General features: G+C 42.3%; 1 protein-coding gene across 1 annotated transcript in view; it reads left to right on the top strand.

The window, feature by feature from the left end:
* Positions 1–101: 101 nt before the first annotated feature.
* The window catches only part of rab6ba (RAB6B, member RAS oncogene family a), a 43,992-nt gene continuing 30,368 nt past the window's right edge, over positions 102–13,725 (top strand). Inside the window, exon 1 of the mRNA XM_079266930.1 lies at positions 102–228. Within this exon, the coding sequence (XP_079123056.1) occupies positions 159–228 (70 nt within the window). The 5' untranslated portion in view covers positions 102–158. The remainder of the gene's footprint in view (positions 229–13,725) is intronic.

Genomic DNA, 13,725 nt, shown 5'->3' with positions numbered 1-13,725 from the left:
AGCAGCAGCAGTAGTGTGTTCCCATCACGGGCGCTGAACGGAGAGCAACACCACCGCCTTTTCCACCCAGCATCTTCACCAGCCAACGCAGAACTCGAGTGGGAACACACGGGTCCACTCAGGCTGTCCTCCGGCGTCCAGACTTCCTCCTCTTCAACATGTCTGTTGGCAGTGACTTTGGAAACCCTCTAAGAAAATTCAAACTCGTCTTTCTGGGGGAGCAAAGTGGTGAGACATGTTTAAATTCTCCCGAGAAGTTCAGTCTCGGTCGCGTGTCACGTGAACCCGTTGCACCTGCTGGCCAGTCAGCGAGTTCATCTCGTTGAGTCGTAACGTTACGTTTCGCTATAGTCCGGAGGTTATGCGTTTCCTTTGAGTTGAAGGGTTTAAACGGAAAGCTAAAGACAACATGTCTTCACCGGTGAACTGTGTGCTTTCAGTTTGTGAGAGAGAGGATGAGGAAGGGAGGGCGTGATTTAAATCAAATTACAGCGTCACACAATAGACTGGAGTGTGTGTGTGTGTGAGAGAATAATAGCCTGCAGTTAAGTTTAACAGTGATATTACAGAGGCTCGAATACAGCTTCAATCTCTGCCTTGTGAGGCGTTTAAGGTGGCGATTAGTTTTGAAACACCCCAGATTATTAAGATCTACACAGCGTCGGTTTGACGTGAGTAATGCTCGGTGAATGAGCCCGTGTGCGGCCTCTGATACCGTGGATGATGCGAGTTGGTAAAGGTTCCTGTGTGGAGACACACCCAGCTCCTCAGAGATGAGAGAACTTGAGCGGCTGCAGTCTCTGTCCTGGAGTTGTTCCAGTCTGACCAAGTTGGTGTTTGTGCATGATGAATTTATCTATTTAGTATAGTTTGAGCGTAAGATATCTGCATGACACACACTAAGACGTCATTATGACATCTTGTGGAGACCCGTCTTTGGTTTAACCGTGGTCTTTTTTTTTTGAGATTTCAATGTTGAAACAAAATAGTTTCTCACGAGACCGCACAGAGCTGGATGAGACATGATTTGAATATTTAGGTTTACGTTGTCTTTTGAACGGAGCAGGTCTGTTTATCGTCTATAACTCAGAGGTCTGGAGCAGCCAACGGAACCACATTCGTCATGGTTCAGGCCTTCAGCAGGTCCTATTGATCATCCAGTATAAGGGGGGTCATGCATGACACAGTATATTTTGTTCCTGTTGCAACAGCGTAGCAGCCTCATTGTCTCAATGATGGAGGATATATGTTGTGTAATATGTGGATTATCTCTGTACACTGAGATGCATTAAGAACAATAAATGTTGCCCTGCAGAGCATCTGGTTAAGACTGCTGTTATAACAATTAGTCGATTCATCTATAAGAATAAACAAGGATTTCTCAATGTTTTATACCATTTGTATTTTAAATATCTTTAGTTTTGGACTGCAGGCAAAACAAGTTATTTGTAGGCATGAAGTTGGGCTCTCAGACATGATGGTCTTTTTTGTTTACTACTTTCTAACATTTTATAGATTAACCACGAATGTTAAAAAGTGAACCTTACTATCATCTCGAAATGAGAGTAAATGTAATCATATGCAAACATGGGCCTGTTGGTTGGCTTGACTCTTGGGCAGCTTTATGATGTTTAGTGCCGAGCGCCGAGCAACAAGCCAAAGGGGATTTGGCAGCACAAACCTAAATTAGGGAGTGTTCATATTCACCAGACCACAAGGCTGCTCAATGAAGAGACATCATGTATTCCTTATTAGAAGGGTTAGTATTGAACAGGATTTATAGGTCTTCATTATGTTTGTGTGTGTTATGTAAAGCTTTATTTCATCTCAAATACCAATATTCATGTTCTTTGTTATCATTTAAATGCTGAATGAGGAACTGGTAGTAATATGAAAGCAGAGGCCTCTGGCTTTCAGGTCAGACAACGGTTTGCAGATCCTTTTCTTTTCCTTCTCTCGCGAATAATGTTCTACTTATTCAGTTTTACTCTGTGCGTGTTTATCGTGCAGAGCATTACAGGATATATTATACTATCCAGAATAATTACAGGTGTGTGTGACATATATGGACATAAATTGGTTGTCACTGAAAGTAGGCCTGAGTTATTATTAAGGAACATTTGTCATCAATGAATCTTTTCCCATTATCACTGTGGGCAGGTAAGTAAGTACATTCCATCATAGTGCCTTTAGTTATCACTTCTTAAAATCTGCTTTTAAAAGAGAACCCTTGTTTCCCTTAATCACCACTGCATGGTAATTATGGTAACCGCTGTAAAGTGTTATCAGCGAGATAAAACCCTTTGGCCTGATATGATGTTGGAGCTTTGGCTTTTGGAGAGTATGCAGTGGCCTCATTCTGTGGCACCTTTGGTAACAACGCGTGAACCCTTAAGCCCCCGGAGACCCAGCCAGTCTGGAGGAGTGAGGTCTGTGCCCGCTATCAGAGCGAGGGGACTTTATTTGTCAACCAGCGCTCATCCAGACAGCGGCGTCGTCGTGTTTGATTGGGTTGTCTCCGGCAGGAGCTGCATCTCTCTGACATGTCTGCTATAATTGCAGCTGGTGCGCCCTGGCGGGCGTGAATCCCATCAGCGCTGCCACTATCATTTATTAATGTACACGGCCGGACTCGAGTATGTCAGGAACGGGGCCACGAGCACAGAGGAAAAGACCACTTATTCTTTCTGGGTTGGTAGTTACTGTGTACAGTGAAGACTCATAACGGTGGAAGTGAGTGAAAAATAAAAGGGAAAAGATGTCTGTTGTGTTTTTCATAAAACAATGGGCTAACGTCAGAGAGGTGGGAGGAAGCAGGCAGAATGTTAAATGAGCCGTCAGGAGGTCTCTCCTCCTGCATACTTCTTTGGGTGTTTTCTGAACCGCCTGTACAAATGAGGCTGGCTCAAGACTTCTCCCGGACAAAGCTGAAGGCTTACAGCAGGCCAGTCTGCTGTATCCCAGTCTGGTGTGCCCACGCAGATTTTTGCAAGTTCCAGCCTCGGAGCAGTCAGCCAGGTCGTTGTTGGAACACCTCAGACTACTGCTCTGCATTTATTGGGTCATAGATATTTATCTAATCCGCTGCTGCATGCTTCATTTCACCTCAACAAAGCAGATGGGAATACATTTGGTCGATGCGACCGCCTGGCTGCCATGAGATTTTACTCACCGAATCAAAATGCCATCTCTCATCTTCCACCGCCCAGAGATCGCCATCGCACAAACCAGAGCTGGCTTCAGAAATACTGCTGAGTCACCGCACCGATGTGCTTCAAAGTGAGGGTTGGGTTGGTTGTCTGACGCATCAATCACCGCGTCTCGAGGGGAACGGCTTTCTAAGCAAATGAAACTTGAGTTTTTCCTCACTGAGGCTGTGAAACCGCAGGTGCAGATACCACGTATTTACCCACACATGCACACATCAATAACATGCCGGTTATTCTATACAGAAGTTGTACAGTGATAAGCAGAAATACTGTTGGAAACAAAAGCCAGAGTTGTGTCTGGATTGGTATCCACCACTTGAGACAGGAAGGTTAGCAGGAGGTAGTGCAGTCGAACAGTTTCGCTGGATGCGTTTCCGTCTGGTTACATATTTGGTTTCCGTATCGACGAGTTTGAACTGAAAGTGGCTTCTTAAAAAACGGCTTCCGGGACTTGATCTGCAGATAACGTGGAGCCTGTATGTGCACCATGTTTCCTCTCAGGAACCGAGACAATGATTACATGGTGACGATATCATGCTGGTGTGAATCAGAGTAGGTTGGAGATGCAATGTGTTGAACACTGCTGTGATTTTCATGTTGGTCGGTTTGTTTCATTTGCTTTTTATTTTCTGTTCCAGCTCCTTGAAACTCTATGCAACAAATAATAATTTCCTGATAGCTAACACAGGCCATTTATCTTGTTTTTACATTGTGATACTAAATCTTCTATATATATGCTGATATGTACACCTATGCTCATGAAAATGTCTCCAGCTTGATGGTCAAAAGTCATTTCATTCAGAAGTCTTCCTGAAGTTACTGCTTGCTCCGCTTTCTTTACTGCAGTGCTGTTAGTCGATCACGGATGAACAAAAGCAAAGTGGATGCCATTCACGTTGCATGCCAAGAAGTTACATTTGTCTAACATTCTTTTCTTTTAATCTAATTTTGCCAACTTTGAATTCTCAGAGTTCTTTGACTTCTCATACAGTCACAGATGAAGAAAGTACATTTAAGCAGTTGTGTAGCGGCATGTTTCCCTGCTGCAGGCTTGAATTTGGTGTGTCGCTGTGCGGTAAATGTACCAGGATAATATGATGCCACACCCAAGAAACGACACATTTCAACAGAAGTGCCATAGGGTTATGGATATTCTCTTCCAGAAAACACAATATCCTAAAACATCCTTGTTGTGCCAGATCTTGTAGTGCTGCGTGGAGAGACTCAGGTGTCTGAAGGGTGGAGGAGTTGGCCATGCTTTGCAGAGTGGGGCAGGTCACATGACTTGACTGGTGAGCCTCATATTTTAACTTAAGTAGTACCTATTAATACGTACAGGTTTGATTCTCAATTATACCTTCTTAATATCTGTTCTTTCCATTCCACTTAAAGGGTAACTTCAGGTTTGAGTCTGATTAGAGGGCGTTGACATTATCAGAGCTCATGACGGAGATCAGTCCCCAAAGGCAAAAGTAGGACTGATTTTAAAACAGTAGATGGCATTTTAAGCCGTTCACAACCATGAAATGCAGATTTTTTTTTTCAAAGATTCTGGTAGGAAATGTCAATATTAACACCAGCATTGATGTGTTTCATCACAGTACAGACATATCAGTTAGTTTATAGCTTGAAACCAATTTTTTAACTGAATCCTGTGGCAAATCCAACAATCTGTAGAGAAGATAGAGGGACCAGACCTTGGAACGGCTTTCCTTGAATACGGGATTACAGACATGTCTGTCTATATTGAGGTGAAGATCAACGTCTCTGGCAGTCCAGCCTACATTCACGTTACAGCAGCAGCCCTGCTGCTGTAACATTAGATAATCTAGCTGCATCTAAAGATAACCGGTCATCTCTTTCATTTCACATCCCATCGCGTCTTCCCGGCAAGTGTTCTTCTTCTCTGATGGATTGGTGGAAATGACGCCCTGACAGCTTTGATCTGCTATTGATCAACTCAGCTGCCCACTAATGGGTGTGATCGATCAAAAGGCATCAATCCCAGCAACGTGCCAGGCTAGTCTCTTTGTCCAAGGCTTTGGTGCAAGAACATGTCTTGGAGCATGCGTGTTCTTTTCTCAGCCTGGCCCACTGGGCATTGTCTTATACTAAACTGTATAAACCTCTTTACGCTACCTGTTTTCTTTCGCTCCACCACTTTGGTCCAGACTGAAATATCTCAAGACCCATTGGGTGGATTGCCATGAGACTTTGTTCATAAAGTCACAGTCCTGTTGGGAGTAATCACGACTGAAGTGATCCCCAGACTTTCCCTGCAGCACTACCATGAGGCTGATGTTTTGCACTTTCAATGAAGTATCTCTGCAACCCGTGGATGAGTTGCACATTCATTCATGGTCATCCCTGACTCATCCTTTTGCGTCATAAGCTGGTCATAGTTTTCACTCAAGTCCTTCACGGCCTCCAGAAGATGAATTAGACTGACTTTGGTGATCCTCTGACTTCTCATCTAGCGTCATTATCGGGTCAAAAAAAGTATGGTCTAGGGCAGGGGTGGGCAATTATTTTTCCCAAGGGGCCACATGAGAAACGGGGACTGTTGTGGAGGGCCGGACCAATAGACTGAACTCAATCCTGCTCAACATTATTCCACCTCTTTATAGAAAGCAGTATGTTGTATGGTTTTGATAAGCTGTGAGTGGTAAGAGTAAATGTTATGATCAGTGGTGGAATGTAACTAAGTATATTTGCTTAAGGACTGTACTTATGTACAAATTCAAGGTACTTTACTTGAGTATTTGTATTTTATTTAACTTTGTACTTCGACTCCACTACATCTCAGAGGGAAATATTGTACTTTTTACTCCGCTACATTTGTCTAACAGCTTTCGTTACTTTGCACATTATAATTTTTCAAAACTTTCCGAACTACCCAAACTGAACAACAGAGTATAAAGGAGTTAAAATGAGCTCCACCTAAAACATCTGCAGCAGGAATAATGATCCAAACAAATATACATTTGTAATATTTCTATATAACAGTAGAACACTGACAGGGATCATGTTTTTGCAAAATTAGTACTTTTATTACTATAACTATTGTATATTATTATACTATTATACAGGTATATACAACTATTATATTGTATATAACTATACAAATTACCTCTTTCTGTTTTTCAGTTCAGTGTGAGAAATCTAGTCTTTGAACAAGTGCACTGAAGTCAGGCTGAATGTGTGAGGTGAGATGTGAAGGACAGCTGACAGGTGATGTCAGTGAGAGAGGATCTGGATTTGTTCAACTTCATCACAGAGAATGTTTGTTCACAGATGTAGGTAGATCCAAAGAGAACCAACATCTTCTGAGCATCCCTCCTCATGTGTTCTTCTTTGAGAGAAGAATAAAACTGCAGCAGTGATACTGACTTAAAGTGCTCTGCCAGTACTGCATCAGACTGCAGGTCAATGAGTTGGAGCTGAACATCACTGGGAGCATTATCCACACTGCACGTGAAGGAGAAGAAATCATGTTTCACTCTCAACTCTTTTGAAGTCTTGAAATGGCCTTGAAAACTCACCATGCAGTGCCCCTAACATGGATGAGTACTTCTGGAGATGTTCAACTGATGGTGTGGCTTCTTTCAGGGTTTGCAGATGGGTGAGAGTGTTACCTGCATCTGGCTTGAAAGAAACTGCAACTTTGTCATGAAAGCCTTCACCAGGCTGCATGTCATGTGCAAAGCGGCCCTTGCCTTGCAGTTTGGCATTCAGATCAGTCATTAGTGCAGTCCAGTGGTAAGCCTTCTCTGCTGGACTAAACAGAATCACAAAGTTATAGCTATTTTATAATTTAATAATTTAATAAAGATTCAGCCCCTATTTCTCTATGCTATGCTAACCTGAGGATGCCGAACGTTCGGAAAACCGAACGTTGTGAACCCGGAACAACAACAAAAAACAGCTGGGGCCGAACGTTCCCGGCGTTCCAAACGTTCCCGGCGTTCCCGGTGTTCCGGACGTTCCCGCCGTTCCGAACGTCCTTTTGAACCCGGAACAACAACAAAAACCAGCTGGGGCCGGCGTTCCCAACGTTTGGAATGTTCGGAATGCCGGCCCCAGCTGGTTTTTGTTATTGTTCAAAAGGTCACACATCCCGTTGTCTGTTACATCAGAATCTGAATCAGAATCAGCTTTATTGGCCATGTATGCGTACATGGAATATGTCTCCGGTTTCCACTCCGCTCTCAATGTACATACAATACAGTATTTTACAATAAACAAGGAAAATATATAAGAATAAAAAAATTGCAGCAAAAAAGTAGAACAGATGTAGTATAAACTACATTTGCAGATGGGTGAGAGTCTTACCTGCATCTGGCTTGAAAGAAACTCCCACTTCCCAATGACCTCCCGCGGGCCGGACGGCAACAGCTCGCGGGCCGGATGTGGCCCGCGAGCTGTACAATGCCCAGGTCTGGTCTAGGGATACACAGATAGTAGTATCGGGTCAGATACTGTACATACTCATGTACTTGTACTCGTAAAACTATTCTGATCAGCAATGTGATTTGAACCTCTCGTCAGTTGAGCCTTACAAGCCGCCCACCTGCAACGATAACCAGATGTACAAACGGGTTTAATCCGTCAATTTAATGCCAGCTGCGTTGAGTACCCAGTTCACCTGACCGGAGAGATAGCCGCCACGGTGTTGAATGCATCCTCGTGGACACATGCAGCTACTTTACCTGTAAATCTCAACAGTGAAAAAAAAGTGAACAGAGTTAGCCCCGAGGTTAGCAACAGCTCAGTAGCACTTAAGGTCGACTGTCTGCTATGGTGGACCAGCTGTTCTACTTTAAGTGACATGCTGCTCCGCTGAGATTTTTATTTAGCTTTTTTTATTTTAATTTATTTTAATTGTTTTACTGATAGCACTGTTCATTATTAACATCCCTCCTGCAAACGATGCTCCGTTTGTGTCAGGAAAACACAAAGTTGAATGTTAAAATGTCAGCAACAGATCACGTCTGCATGTAACATTTAGTTAGAACGTGAGGAACATCTGATAAAAATAAATACGTATTATATCAGCAGGTTAGCGTTGTCATTGTGAGCATGTTAGCATGCTGATGTTAAGCTCGAAGCACCGCTGCACCTAAGTACAGACTCACCAGCAGCTAGCTTTGGTGTACAATATTAATCTTGTTTCTACTTCCAACTGAGAATTCCTCCACAAATCCACATACTGGAGCACTTCATTTAGGACCAGCAGGCTGCGGTGCATGTTTCTGCTGCTACACATTTCACACTGCATGTATTGCACATCCCTTGAGATGTTTAGACAAATCGAGAGGTTTAAAAATAATGTTGATGACTGTAGTTTAAAAAAAAATATTTCTACAATAAAGTAACATTTTTTCGACTTATTGAGAGGTGCTTTCAGTCCTGCAGAAGCTGGTCTGCAACCAAGGAATACCAAGCAGAGCGACGGTAGCGTTATACATACGGTATGCTGCACAGCTAAGTGGGCGGGTTCCCAAAGGCACTTATACACTCTGCCCAGAATAAAACAGGACTGCTGCCCATGCAGTGATGTAGAGACACTGTCTGAATTTGTTGTGATTCCAGCGAAAAGATTTGGGAAGCAATATCTGATGACACAGTTCTCAAAAACGTACCCTGCTTTCTGAGAATAAACGTAACAGCAAAACTTCAGGAACAGATTCAGGAACTTTGAAAGTACCTCTCATCATTCAGCTGGAGAGACTCCTTGCAGACCATTCCCTCTAAATTGTGTGTCTTCGAGATAGATTGGGCTCCCTTGCTTAATGTGAGCTCTGTTGAAGGAGAGAGACGGAGAATACCATTTAAACATAATCCCAGTCGCTCAAACAGAACGGTTCTGTGAATACAATCCCCGCTGTGCAGGAAGGCTGTCATTTACCCAGCATGGGATGTGACACTTCACCGAGTTCAGCAGGAGTGTTTACCCTTTCCCCAGCTCCCCAGATGAGCCCCCATCACGGAGGCTGCTCGAGCCTTCAGTGCTTTTATTTATTGATGGGCTCTGCCATTTTAAGAAGTGAGTTAATGTTTTGAATCTGCACTGTTCAGTGCCGTAGATGTGACCGTAACAATATATTGTCTCATTGAGATGCCGGCGGGAGCACCATGCAGAAGCTCCTGCATGGATTTATGGACCGGGGGGTGGGAGGGGGAGCTGAGCATTCATCACGGCAGTTTAACATAGTAGGGAGTGTTTTATCTCACTCGGTGGACAAAGGGATGAATCTCTACCTGACGACTTGCAGAGATGCATTCTGGCTGCAGCAATGTAGGACCACTTATGATGTCAGTGTATTCAGATCGCGTCACATCAGTTCAGGGTAGGAAATTTACATATTTTTTTGGGGGCAATTTTTGCCCCCACTGACTGAAATCCAGGGGCATCTTCAAAAAATTGGGGGCACTTTTTGAAACTTGTGAAATAACATTTAACCTTTGTTCAAAATAATAAATATACTTATTTAGGCTTACAGTAGATGAGCAATTGTCATCAAATGGCAATAAGACTATTAGGCAGTAGTCTACAGATTCAAAGTGTTTTCTTCGATTTTTTTTTAACAAAAAACAGACAATCATATTCAATTTTATTCTTATTTCTTTATGGTTATTTGTTGTTATTTTTTACGTTTTTTAAACTACTATTAACAATTATTAAGTCAACGATACCTTGATTACATATACATCAGTCATTGTATGGAATTATTGAGAAAGATATTTTTGTAGCACCTCAAATATTGTGATATTACCCATTTTTGTCCTGAACATATGCATTAGTCATTGTGTGGAATTTGAGAAAAACAATTTTATAGCACCTTCAAAATTTTAAAAAATGTGCCATTTGAAGGTCCAAATTCAGTTCAGAGTTTTTGCTGAGTAAAATATCTTAATTGACTGTCAGTCAGGTATTAATCATTTCCAGCAACCCTCAAATCAAAGAATAAAGACACTTTAGGTGTATTTTCCCTTCAACTCACGAGATGCAGGTAGCATGTTTTACACTTAATGTGAATATAATTCATTTAATCTAATTTCCATGATGCAATATTTATACTTTGTTGGCATCTTATTCTGAAAACCGGATGTTTCGTCTGAAGAAACAGGATGGTGTCTCACGTTAATCTTTCCGTTAACTTTCAAAGTCCTTCGCTCGCCCCCGATCTGTGCCGTTTGAATGAGTGTACCGTGGATTTCAGGATATAGGTGCACTAACATGTAAGTGTCTGCTGAGTTGACCGCAGTCTTGCAGTATGTCTGATTAAGAAGCGCTCCGTTATTTTATTTGTTTAGAAAGTTCGGGGGCATTGTTTGCCCCTCTCCTAGTGATATCGGGGGCAAAATGATGTTTCTTGGGGGCATTTTTGCCCTTTGCCCTCGTGTATTTCCGACGCTGCATCAGTTTATGTTATTTTTAATCAGATGTATTTCTGTCTTTACACTTCCCTTTATGCTGCAGATCCTCTGTTGGACAGGAAGGCCTCTCCTGGGCCTGTTTTGATCTTTTTGACTAGTTTGTTCTTCCTGGAACCCGAGCGGTTCTTTAGAAGCCGGTGCCTGTTTAGACGAGGTACTTTTTCCCACACATTCCTGTAGCTGTGGGATAGTTTAGCCTTGGAGCAAAGGCAAGCCTTGATCCCAAGCACAATGCAATGCTTGTTTTGTTTCTACCTTGGAACAAGCTTCAGTTCCATAGTGTGAGCTCAGCCTTGAGTCAGCATTTCTATGCTGGGCCTGTCGAGACTGTTCAAACTGAATATTAAAACTCTGTTTTGTTATAGGCCTCTGGTTCCATGCCAATGAGCAAGTATGTTGCACATACGTACTTCTTCGATGAGGTCACAGTTAGGGCTGGGCGGTATACCGGTTCAACCGGTATACCCATGGACCATTGGGATGCTGCCTTTCTATTGGAGAACCTAAAGGTTCTGTTGCAGTCTTTCAAAAATATATATCTTTTAGCCTCCTAGTGTTAAAAAATGGCGTAGTGCAGTTAACGTCAGTCGATGGGTCAATGACCTTGTTGTTTAGTACTCCTACGAGAAGATTAAAGGCCTCACCGCTCGACACATGGACTCATTCTCACCATTCACTGGCGCAGTCAATACCAGTTCAAACCAGCTTGATTTACAAATCAATTAAGCAGAAATTATTCCAGTGATACATTGATTAGATGCCTCAGAGTTAAAGACCTCATCACAACCACACCAAAGGATGAAAACTAAATCTAACCTCATTGTTACCACGACTGAACTTTGGTCAATATTAACCCAACGTATCCCTCTGCTCCCTCTTGTTGTTCCTTAAACATCAAAGGAAATTGTCTTATGGACACCTTGACGATGAAATTGTATGTAATTTACAGTCCATAAAGAGTTTAGATTATTACAGTTGGTTTACTTTATCACAGTATGCTAAACACAGTGTTTGGCACTGAACAAAATACCAGCAACTTTAGCAGTCAGACATTGTCAAGACATTCAGTCATCAGGACTGTAGACAGTTTACTCCCAGACATGGCTGCAGGGTACTTTTGGTTTTAATCATCCTATACCACATTAGTTTAGTTGTCTCTTCGGGCTATACTGTATTGTTTTTTTGTTTTTTTTGTGGAATATTCTGAGACTTCTTAAACTTAGTGTCTACAATGTTTAAAGGGGACATATCCTGCTCATATAATGCTCGAGCAGCTCTCTATTCTATATGTTGCAAACTGCATTATTCATTAATGTCACATACATGCAGCTTGTACGTGTGTTGCTAGAAAAAAATGTCACGTTTCCTTGTGAGTCATTGAGAATATACTCGTGTTGAGCATGTTGTCGCATTAATCAGCGTTCAATGAGCAGAATGGACTTAATTATTTGTGCACCAAATAGATTTATGCATTATTTAGTGCTCTGCCATATAATATAGAAAGAGTCTGAGCGTGGAATATGATGTCTGGTCCATACGGAAGAATTCTACAGGTTTTCATTCAAATGAATGAATGATGGTAATTTAGTTTATTTATTGCATCAACGTCTAATTAAGAGGTGTTGTAGAACAACAGCTTGATAATAGAAAGCAAAAAGCAATGAAAATGAGTAGGTTATGAATCAGTAGGTAAACATACTAAGTATAGATGTGCAGATTGAGATGTCCACTCTGAAAGAAGTAATACAAATTCACTTTCAACACCTGTATGTCATTTCTGAAATGAGATTTACTCAAAGGCACTCCATACGTGCAGTCAGCTTTATGAATGAGCTTTCTTAACCCCACTTTTGTACTCGGCACTGAGAACACATCAGAAGTAGTGCAACATACGCATGGAAGACTGCAAATGAAAGCCGTGTCCTCGTTCTCTGAGAGGATGCTGTCTCCATTTCTCCAGCCGCCCTCCGCCTGGTGAGAACGGAATCTAATTTAAACATTAAAACGTCAAGTCGGTGTGTCAAGTCCCCAGGCCTCAAACAGTAGACGTATGACTTCTATCTCCTTTCCCAAGGCAATCGCAAACACCACAGACGGTCATATATTTTAGAACTGGTGTCACACTGGATATGTCATTGTGCTCTTACTGTGTACTGTATGTATTTGTGTGTGTGTGTGTGTGTGTGTGTGTGTGTGTGTGTGTGTGTGTGTCTGTCTGTGTTGTTATTGCTTTTAGTGACATGAAATGCCTCATTAGACGACATCAGGGCTGAAATGGCTTGCTGAGAGCTTTACAGGATGTGTGCACGGGAGACTCTGTTGAGTTCGAAAGCATGTTCATCCATTATTCAGAGGTATTGGTAAATGGACGGTCCTGGGGAGAGTTCCGATTGCAAATGTTCCGCAGGTGCAGTGACACGCGTTGTAAAGGCAATGAAAGCTGCTCAGATTTGTAATAAGACCACAATAACTCTATACTGTGTCTACTTTCATTGCTGATTGATTCTCATGTTTTGTACAAATTGGTGCTGATGCTGGACGAACGGTCCGGGGATCCTATGAGTTATTACGCTCCATCCTGAGGGCGGCATAGATATGTCTACAAAATCTCCTTGCAATCCATCCAACAGTTGTTGAGACATTTTTCTAAAACCCACAAATGTCACAAAGTCAGGGTATCACCAAAGTTGTTAAGATTCATCATTAGGGACCCTGAACGTCTGTACACAACTTCATGGCAATCCATCCAGCAGTTGTTGAGATATTTCGATCTGGACCAAAGCGGTGAACTGACCGACAGACTGACCGACATCGCCATCCCTAAAGAGCAATGCCGCCTGCATGGCTAAAACAATAGCACTTCTATCTTTGTATTAGCTCTGCCGCTAAAAAGGTTTGTTACATCCATGTGATAAGAGTTGCTATCTCCAAGTAAATATTATTTTGGTGATTTTAAGTTGAGACATATGAACCTGCCTGGTACGCTCAACCAGGTGTTTCCAATTCTGTCTGATTAGACCTCTCCTGAAGTTGGGGGTGGGCGGAGCTATGCTGGAAGTAGCGTGACACCAACGTT

The sequence above is a fragment of the Melanostigma gelatinosum genome, assembly GCF_949748355.1.
Source record: "Melanostigma gelatinosum genome assembly, chromosome: 4".
Lineage (NCBI taxonomy): Eukaryota > Metazoa > Chordata > Actinopteri > Perciformes > Zoarcidae > Melanostigma > Melanostigma gelatinosum.
The sequence above is the reverse complement of the archived record's forward strand: the minus strand, read 5'-3'. Positions and strand labels throughout refer to the sequence as shown.